At 53.6% G+C, this 10,416-nt stretch overlaps 1 protein-coding gene across 1 annotated transcript in view; it reads right to left on the bottom strand.

The window, feature by feature from the left end:
* Positions 1 to 6,873: 6,873 nt before the first annotated feature.
* Positions 6,874 to 10,416, bottom strand: part of RTN4RL1 (reticulon 4 receptor like 1) — a 78,278-nt gene continuing 74,735 nt past the window's right edge. The window contains exon 5 of the mRNA XM_012810911.2: positions 6,874 to 9,968. Coding sequence (XP_012666365.1) covers positions 8,644 to 9,968 — 1,325 coding nt within the window. The 3' untranslated portion in view covers positions 6,874 to 8,643. The remainder of the gene's footprint in view (positions 9,969 to 10,416) is intronic.

The following is a 10,416-nucleotide window of genomic DNA, read 5'->3' as shown; positions in this document are numbered from 1 at the left end:
GTCCCAGCTACTTGGGAGGCTGAGGCAGGAGACTCGCTTGAGCCCAGGAGTTGGAGGTCGCTGTGAGCGTGATGCCATGGCACTCTACCCAGGGGGACAACTTGAGGCTCCATCTCAAATAAAAAACCTAGAAAAATTTACTGAGACAAATTTTAAAGAGTTGTAATATCACCTTGGATAAATGAATACATGAACTAGTGGTTGCCTCTTCATTTTTAAGTCAATTTACTATTAGATAATTTGAAATTGGGAACAAAATTTGAAAATGCATGAAAGCAAGCAAATTGGGTTGAAAATTAATATGAAAGCCTTAAGTTAATTTTTCAAATGAACAAAAACAATGAAAAGAAAATATAAATACCCAAAACAATCCTGGGATTTACAAAAGCTCTGAGAAGAGGCCCAGAATGAATTAGCAAAAGTGCTTGAAACCCCAAAAATTGTAACAAATGGAGCCTTTACATCTCCATATACAACCCCCTCTGTGGTTCTTACAGGCCTGATTGCCAATGTTGAGTCACCCTCTGCCCACTGTCTTCCTTTTCCGTGCTTGGAGGAATTTCCCATGGCAGCCTCAGGGAGCCTTGTAGGAGGAGGGACAATGGGACCAAGTCTTTCTCTGCCCAGACTATTGGAGTCTGTTGCACTTAACTTGGGATCCTTGCAGAAATGAAGAGCCAGCTACAGCTGCTGAGAAACTGGAGAAACCACCTTGGCCAGTCTGAGAGTTTTCTGCCACTGCATCCTGCTCTTGGTAGGAAGGAAGGCAGACAGGAGGAGGCTCTTGCCAGCTTCTTCAGTCATCCTGCAGCCAACCCCAGTGACCTCTTTTGAGGGGTCAGAACAGCAGAGTGAAACTCTAGGAAAAGCAGGAAGACAGATCTTCTGACTCTCTTTCCAACGCTTTTGCAATTCATCTCTTTTCAGCTTGAAATTCCTGGGGCTGGAGAAGAGGTTGATTTGTCCAGAATAGACCCATCTTAGCCATCAGTTATGTGGGATGGGGTCTCCCCTAGTGACAACCTAGGTTTGGACTGCCCAAATGTTTGAATTCCTTCTACTCGGGGATAGAAAGGCAGAACTGAACTGGGGAAGGGCTCCATCTGGTCTTGGACTCAGAAGCACAGGTCTGAATAACTAAAAGGACCATTTCTTAACCTATAAAGTGAGAATTACAACCAAATCTTCCCAGAGAGGAGATTTCTCAGTTTGTTATGAGGTCATGTCTGGGGAGTGGGCTTTAAAAATCCAAAATACTATCCAACTGTAAGTTACTTTTTTTCCTTTGAACTTGCCCCTGCCCTTTGGAGATGAGTTGGGTGAGGAGGAAAAATCTATAAGAAAAACAAGGCTGTGGCCTGGCTGGAGCCTGTCTCAGGGGCTGAAGTGGGTCAGCGACTCTGAGAAATGAAGCTGTTTCTGAGCAAGCAGGCCAAGGGGGTGCAGGACAGAAGGGGAAGCTTGCAGTAATGGCCCCTGGAGAGCTAAGGTCTGTATTGGGCCCAGTGTGAGGCTGGTGGAGGAGGAGAGAGGAGCTAGCGCCAGGAGGGATTATAGGGAAACCCCCATGCATATCACCTGTGAGACCAGAGGGCTTGTTTCCAGAGTGATCTAGAGAGGATGGGAAGGGCGCAGGACAAGGGTGGAGTGGGGGAGGCTCATAGGCTTAGAGTTCACAGCATCTGTGCCCTGGCAGTTTGCAGCCAGGACAACTGTACAGCAACCTCCATCCAGAATGCCCAGCCTCTGCTCCATCTCCCCTCTATGGCATTGGGCAAAGTGGGACCCACCCAATGTGAGTTCAAGCTTCTTCTGACTGGCCAGGAAGCCAGCCTGCAGATGCCTCCTGGGAGGGAAGCTGGTGTGGAAATTCAGAAGAGCCTGTACCTCAGACATGCAAAGTGCCAGACACTCGGTGGCACTTTAAATGCCACAGATAAAACAGTGAGAGACTTTCCTGGTGGCAGGTGAGAGGAAGGGTCAGGGCCCTCGGGCCTCTGAGGCTCAGATGCTGGGATAAAGAATAAAAACACCTTGGAGAGCCCTGTGACCTCTTGTGCTCGGAGAGAATGTCAATGTGGCCAGCTGGCCCAGGGAGTGTGGAGCCTTGAAACACACACTGGTCAGGCGAGACACCCGGTGGGACTAAGGGCTCACAGGGGTTGGATAAATCCCTTCCAAGGGGCCAAGGCTTAGTGGGGAATATAACTCAGGACCAGAATCTACTCCCTTATTACACACAGGCCAGTGTCTCTGATGGATGCTCACCAGCTCACCAGCGTATGCAGAGAGTGGAGCTCACCTTAACTCCGTTCACACTTCTTAAGTGACATCTGCGTGATGGACTCGTTTGCCCTTCTCCTGATGACCACTCTGGCAATCAACTAAAGGGTTGTTAGTTTTGTACTGCTGCCTCCTTGGCTGGAATGTAAGCTGCATACAGGTAGGCCCTGTTCACTGAGGCTTCCAGGGCCTGACTGGGCTTGCATGATAGGACACTGTGCCTGCATATTGTGTGTGTGCAGGTGTGTGTCTCTCCCTTAGGTGCCCTCTCTCTGTCTGTCTGCCTCTGACTCTTTGGCTACAACCCTTGAAGATCTTCAGAAACCACCTTCCCCCACCATCCAGTCCCTCTGTGGATTTGTTCCTCTGACCCTTGTCACTAAGAAAGTCTTTTTTTTTTTTTGAGACAGAGTGTCACCCTCAATAGAATGCCATGGCACCATAGCATCATAGCTCACAGCAACCTCAAACTCTTGAGTTCAAGAGATCCTTTTGTCTCAGCCTCCCAAGTAGCTAGGACTACAGGCACCTGTCACAACACTTGGCTATTTTTAGAGATGAGGGGTCTCGATCTTGCTCAGGCTAGTCTTGAACTCCTGAGCTCAAGGCAATCCACCTTGGCTTCCCAGAGTGCTAGGATTACAGGCACGACCCACTGTGCCTGGCCACTGAGAAAGTCTTATTGGTGATTATCCCTCCAATCTCTCTCTGTCTGAAGTGGTAAGCAGCCACCAGGGTGCTGCCACGCAGAGGCATTACTGTCCTGCCCGTGACTATCCCCAAAGTGGTGGTCAGGGTGGGGAGAGGGGTGACATGAAGCCTGGTGCCTCCTCTGAGGCCTCCTACCTGTTTAGGTCCTGAGCACTTGCATTCCTTCTTTCTTAGACTCTGTCTCCTGGGAAATGGTACTTAAAGAGATTGAAGAGTTTAATACAACCCTCACTTCCTCTCTTTTCTGAGGCCCTCTGAGGAAGCCACAGAAGCAGCGGCTGGCTGGCGGGGGCTCCAAGAGCCCTGGGTGAAGGAGGAGGGGGTGGCGTGGAGCCTCAGCCAATTTGGAAAGCACTGTGACCCAAGCACATTTTGCAGCAGCAATGTCAAATTCTGCCGTTCAGACATGCCATTAGTGTACATGCTGCCACACAGAAATCGGTGACACAAAGGCACAGCCTTCCCCACCCTCCTGGAGCTTAGAACCTAATGGCTCTAATGAGAAATGAGAGCTGAGAGGAGAGAGGTGGGGGCGGGCCCCATCCGTGCAGGCTGGTGCTGTGTGCTGGAGGAGGCTGACCCACTTCTTTTGGAGGTAAGGGGCCTTGTGGGCCAGCCTGCAGAAATGCCACTTAAATTAACCACTGCGCCCTGCAGAAGGTTCTCCTTTGTCCAAACTCCTCACTCGGTGCTCTTGGAGAGAGCCCTGTCAACCTGGCAGCAGGACCACCCTGTTCCCTGCTTCTCTTCCTCCCCTGGTCCCTTCACACAGGGAGCTGCAGGACCCCAGCTCCCCCAGCTCCCCCAGCTCCCCCAGCTCCAGCAGCCTCTTAAGGGAGACAGGCCAGGACCACTGGGTTGAGAGCACCCGGGGTGGGTGCGCAGCAGGCCGAGCCTCTCTTTTTTCCTGGCTGTTTGATTGTGCTGTGAGTTATTTAGCCAACAATAGGTGTTTATGTATAGTTTTTTGAGCTCGTATTTATTAACAGCCTGAGAAGGGGGAGATTGGGAGATTTATCCTGAAAGCGCAGTGAGTTAAAAGGAACAATTAGAAGAGCAAAAAAGAGATATCGAGCACAGAATTGTAAAGGATATTTTAATGCACAATCAAGGTTCTTAAGATATTTTCCAAGTAGACAGAAAGTAAAAGAAAATTGGCCCATTATGAGCTGATAGTGGGGACTGGTGATATGGGGTGTGGAGGAGGTAATGCTGGAAAGATAGGCACAGGGCCAGGGGTGGAGGGGGGTGGCTGAGCAGGCAGAGGCTTTTGGGTGGGTGCTAGGCAGGCCCCCCTCATGCCTGCACGGCAAAGACACATCTGAAGAAAGGCTGGTTCTTCGAGTCTGCCTGGGCACTGAAGGGTATATGCCAGAGAGCTGGTACAGATGTGAAGGGGACTTGCCAAGGGCTCCCAGGGCTCCATGAGCCTCCCCTGGGAACTTCTTTCTGTCATCATTCCTGGACCTGCACCTGCATTTGACCCCACCCTCTGGCTCTTCCAGCCCTCTCAGACCAGCTCACAGGCCTTCCTGGGGCCCCCTCTGATCCCCAGCAGAGTGATGGGTGATTAATTGGGTGATGAGTAAACATCTGCTGGATGAAATTCTTGGCTCTCTGGGAGTGATCAGCACTAGCAGGAGAGGAGGGGAGATGCAGCTGGGGAGAGGGGGAGGAGATGGCCAAGGCCAGCCAGGGTGGCATGTGCAGAGGGATGGGGGCATCTGGGCAGGTGTCTGGAAGCAAGGAGGGGGCTAGGGCAGTCTGTGTGGCAGGGAAGCAGGGTGCACAGGGCTGCCAAGACAGCATGGTCATGGAATAGTTCCCGAGCCTGGAAGCAGCAGGTGTCTGGGAATGGGACTGTGGCCCAGGCAGATTTCCAGTGAGCGCTCAAACTTGCTGGCACAAGGGAATGATCTGGCTGAACACAAAAGGCAAGTTGCAATGATGAAACCCACTGTCGAGGAATCTCAGCAAGTATGCCACAATCGGGAACCATGTGCTCATAGAGAGGCTGGGGGCAGCAGGAGGAAGACCCTGGGTTCCTCCACTCCCAGAGCAGAATCTGAGTCCCTGAGCAGGATCCCCTGGGCCTTCCCCTCACCAGGCACAGCTTCCACACCCTGAACTTGCGGTTGTTTGTAGATACCCTTGATGCTATTGCCCACCTCATGCCCTCTGCTTGGAATACTCACATCCTTCTCTGGCTGACTCCTCATCCTCTAAGACAACCTTGGGGTGTCACGGGGGAAGCCCTCTCTGACTCCCCCAACCCCAGCTGAGCTCCTCCTTTTGGGGGTTGAGAGGTGCTGACCCAAGCACCAATCTCACACTTGTTGAAAATACTTGTTTCCACACTTGGACTCCAAGCTCCTTGCAGAATGCCACATCTTCTCACTTCATGGCCTCAGAGTCAGGATAATGGCTGGCACACAGAGGCCCTCGATCAGCCTCTGTTGAATTGAGCCATATGGAGCCAGCCGAGCTGTGAGGGTTCATGGGAGGAGCATATGTGGAGAGTCTCCAAGTCTACCAGTGGCCACCCAGCCCCCATGACAGGGCTCTCTCTGTCCTTTGGTCAGCCCAGAGTGCAGGACTGTGTGGCAAGAGGACAGTGAGGGAGAAGAGATGGCTTCCTCCTGGGGATAACGGAAAGTACTGAGCAAAGATGGCAGAGGGGCTGGCCTCAGCCCCGGAGAGGACAGGAACCCACATCTCCCTACTCTGAATGACTCAGGGTGTCTCTGGATCTGGTGAATGGAGACGCCTTCACTTAGCCCCTGATATGTCCACTTGCTTTGTTGTTTGGGGCAATGGCGTCATCATAACCACATAGCACAGGCTGCTGCGTGACAAGTGATATCATCCAAATCAGAGCTGCCTTTATTCCCCCTACCTCTTAGAGGAGAAAGCTTCTAAAAATACACCTGGCGTCCTGGGCCCCACTGCCTTGCTGCCTTGCCTCTAATAACAGTCGGCAACCAGAGACTGTGCTGTGCTTGACAGAAGCGGATCATTTATAAAACATTAGCACTTCTCGCACTGACATTCCACTTCCATATTACAGGACTTATAAGTCTTTTTTTAAAAAATTTAATAAAGTGCTTAGACTCTTGATTTTCCCACTGAGGGCTTTGCTGTCTAAAGTTGAAAATGCAATCAACAGCATAACAACATCCTTGGGTTCTCAGGGACAGCCAGGCCCTGGCACCAGCCTGGGTCAGAGCAGGCAGACCACTGGGGAGCAACTGCGGGCTGGAGATTATTTGTTTTGCAGTCGCCAGGCTCCCTTTAGTGAATGTTCCAAGCCTTGTGCTGAGGAGGATTTGTCCAGCCTGGACTGGAAACAACAGCCCTCCTCCCTCCATCTGAGGAACGCTCCCCTTTCTCCAGCCTCGTCCACTATGGTCGGGGTCAGTCCCTGGCCTTCTAGAAACCATCCTGGGCCCCCAAAATTGACTGTTCCCTTCTAGCCCCTCCAGCCCCCTGAGGATCACTAACTCAGCAGCTGCTGCTGGGGTGGGGGGGCTCTTGGAAACTGGCCAGGGAGGATAAAGGACCTGCTTGCTGCTTGCTCCAGGCAAAGATGGAGATGGGACAGACCCAGTGCAGCTAGAATGTGGGCAGTGAATCATGTTCTGTGCGGGCGAAGGAAGAACCACAGAACAGAGAGGTGTGTGCGCGCGCGCACGTGTGTGTGTGTGTTCCGTGTGTCCCTGTGAGTCAGTGTGCCCCTGCCCCTACGGCTCCTCCCACCAACAAACGTGCTGTGCTTCGTTCTCAGAGCTGTGCCCAGCCAGGCTCGCCCACCCACAGAAGCCCAGGATCTGCCACCCATCAGGAATGCGGGGTTAGGAAATGAAAAACAGGGTTCGCGTCCAAGATAATTTATTATTATTATTATTCTCTCTTAATTGGATTCAGTGTTTCTCGCTCCTCACACACATCCTCTCTGGTGGGGAATTCAGGTTTGTGCAAAGCGCAAAGGAGATTGTGCCCACTGGGGCCCGTGGCCAGCAGTGTGGCCGACTTCCACTAGAGCCCCTCCTCCCTGTCTGGGCTCACCTGCTCCATGCCCTGCATGCTGCCTGTCCCTGTTCCTGACCCCTGAGTCTGGCTCCCTGACCTCTGCCTGTCCCTGGGCATCTCCAGAGGGTCAGGAAGGATGGGGCCTCTGTAATGCAGAAGTGCCTGAGATGGTTCTAGAAATGCCCTCATCGGTTCCCTTCTGCTAAGGCCACCTGATCCCTCCCTCCTGCCAACCTGTGTAGGGTCCTTGCTGAAGAAGAGCCTGAAGGAAAGCTTTAGCAGCTGATCCATGCTGGAGGCCTGGGCTCATGCCCAGTCTCCCTGGTCTGTCCAGACTATCGCTGGCCACACGCAAGGCTGACGACACTGTCCAACCCGTTGGACTAACACTGTGAATGCTGTCTCACCCGCTGGCTTAAAATTCCCAGAGCCCCTTCCTTCTCTTTCTCCTTCCCGCCTGCCCCCAGGGACTGACTCCCTGACATCCAACAAGCTGCTTCTCACTTCTCACCCTGAAGCCAACAGCTACTATAGCAGGGGCCGGGGAGCTCCAGGGTGGCAGACAGGCTTGTGTTGCATATAAAAACAAGGTGATGTTCTAAATATCTAAGAATATTGGTCCCCTGAAGTGATGCTTGCTGCCTCCCCTTCTCCTTAACCCTCCCCACTGACATTTTGCCCCAGGCCCCTGGCAAGCCCGGTTACATAGGGACTATTGTTGCCAGGTTGGGATTCTAGACAAAAATCCTATAACTTTTTTCTTGCTAGAAATCACCAATACAATCCTTAGGTTCAGCAGATATAGTTTTCCGTACAGTTTATAAACATGAAAAGACATACAGTTTGGTAATGGAGCGGGACGGGGGACCTGTGCATCTGTATATCTATGTATATGTAGGGTGTGTATATATATAAGTGGACATAGTTATAAAACTGCACCTTCTGTGAGAACCTCACTGCACGTGATAAAGTTCTAAATTTCAGCCTCTGATGATCTTTCCTTTGGTAATTGGTTCTTGGACCCTAGCAGTTGGGCCTGGGTCTGCCAGGGTTGCCTGAGACATCAGGAATGAGAGGCGTGACCACCGAGGGAGGGGCTAAAGGTGGCATGGGGTTGGATTCAGGGGAGACTGACTAAGCGGCCTCAGGCAAGAGCTGAGATGCCACCTGCGTGCATGTTCCCAGCCTGCTGGTGGGCCCAGGCTCTTGGTGAGCCCCGTTTGTTCTTCAAGTTCTGTATCCTTCAGGAATGCAGGGGGGCCCTTCAAACCTCTCCAGATGATCAAGATTCCACAGAGCCCAGCTCCCATAAGGGGCAATTGTCCCACTGTTGCTAATGAAGGATTCACGTCGTGCACCTTTTACCACATTGTTGGAGTGGACACTGTCTGTGGGTGCTCTGTGGAGGCTGGCTGGGGCAGCTGAGTGAGATGTACTAAACCCCTCCTGCCCAGGGCTGTACACTTTGGGTTTATAATCCACATGGGAGGGTCTAGACAGCAGCCAAAGCCTCTACCAGCCTTTTCCTGAAACTCAGCAGATCCTCCACTTGTAAAAAAGAAAAGAAATTCTGTTCCTTGGTGGACAAGTGGCAGTGCTGGGCGCTGACACCCTGGGTCCTCAGCGGAGAGTGACTGCCAGCCCCAGTATCCAGGCCAAGAGCGAGGCCCCTAGGGAACTGCCCGAGGAGGCCTGCTGTACCCCGCTGGGGGCACGGATGGGGGTCCTGCGGGCACACTTGCCCTTTCTCTTGGGCCGTGCCGTGGGCATGGTGTCAAAGCTGAACTTGTGCTGGTAGTCAGGGGCATAGTCCTGCAGCTCAGGGGCCTGCTTCCCGGTGCCTGCCTTAGAGATCTGGTTGCGGTTTCTGTGGCTGGTGCAGTTCTTGCCTGACTTCTTGTAGCCGGACCGGGAGCCAGGCAGATGGCCGTGGGGGTGACCCTTGTCCCTGGTGGAGCCATGGGACGGGTGGTGCTCCTTGCGGGCAGCCCTGTCGGTGGTGGTGAGCGTATGTGATTTGATCTGGTGTGGGGACACAGGCACGGTGCAGTTCCGGAAGTCCTCAGCCCTCAGCAGCTTCAGGTCCTGGCCACGCCGCAGCTCTGGGGCCACGCAGGGAACAGCGGAGCTGGAGCCTCGGAACCTCTGCAGCCATTCCCACAAGGAGCGCGCCCGGCAGCCACAGTCCCAGGCGTTCCCGTTGAGGCGGAGGAACTCCAGGGCCCCCAGAGGAGCCAGGCATTCGCCCTGTAGCTCGGAGAGGCTATTGTTGAAGAGGAAGAGAGTGGTCAGCCTGCGGAGGTCATGGAAAGCCCTGTGGTGGACCCACTGCAGCTGGTTCTCATGCAGCAGCAGACGGTCCAGGTTCACCAGGCCCCGGAAGGTGTTCTGGCCCAGGCTCCACAGCTTGTTGCCATGGAGAAACAGGTGGCTAAGGTTGACCAGGTCCACAAAGATGTCATCCTGGAGGTACTCGATGTGGTTGTCCTGCAAATAAAGGTACTGCAGGCTGTGCAGGCCACCAAAGATGCCTGCCGGCAGGGCACTGAGCCCACACTTATAGAGGTAGAGGGCGTGGAGCTTCACCAGGCCCTGGAAGGTCTCCGGCGCCAGTGTCCGCAGCTGCCGGTTGTCACCGAGGTCCAGCTCCTCCAGGTGCACAAAGCCCTCGAAGGTGTTGGGGTCGATGAAGGTGATGTTGTTGGAGTAGATCCACAGGGTGACCATGGCAGGGCTGAAGTGGCCCTGCTGGAGGAGCGTGATGCGGTTGTTCTGCAGGAAGATGCGCTCGCTGTCCACAGGGATGCCTTCGGGGATGGCAGCAAAATTGTGCGCCTGGCAGCTGACCGTCATAGGTGCCGGGTAGCACACGCAGTCCCGGGGGCAGCCACCGCCCAGGGGCAGCTCCCCGGCCAGCAGCAGCAGCAGCAGTTCCACACAGCACCCTGGCAGGAGAGAGAGCACAGCCTCATCAGGTGCGCCCTAGAGTGGGGAGGCTGGCGGAGGGGAAGGGCCAGGACTGTTATGGGCCTGACTGTGTTCAGTGGGCTCGGCAAGGAAGCCCCTAGGAGCCTGGCCCCTGACCGGAGGAGAGTGCCCAAGCCGGGACCCCATCTGGGACTAGATACCTCTCCTACTCCTTGGTGCCCCTGGCCTTGCGGGGCAGGGAGGTGAGTCTGGGGTGAAGGCCCTATAAACCCAGCACATCCTTAATCCTTCCTCTGCCTTTGCCACCTGCTGGGGTGATGACCATGACCTACTGCCACAACCAGTCAGCCTCATCCAGCTCTGCCACTGGCTCACTATTATCTGCACTCACAGAGATGGTGCCGATTACTGTTCTAATATAGGAAGTATCTCATGTGGAGTCCTGAGCAATCTTTTTTTTTTTTT

This window comes from Otolemur garnettii, unplaced genomic scaffold, assembly GCF_000181295.1.
Source record: "Otolemur garnettii isolate 467f Iridium unplaced genomic scaffold, OtoGar3 scaffold00145, whole genome shotgun sequence".
Classification (NCBI taxonomy): Eukaryota; Metazoa; Chordata; class Mammalia; order Primates; family Galagidae; genus Otolemur; species Otolemur garnettii.
This window is presented reverse-complemented; position numbering and strand designations above follow the sequence as displayed.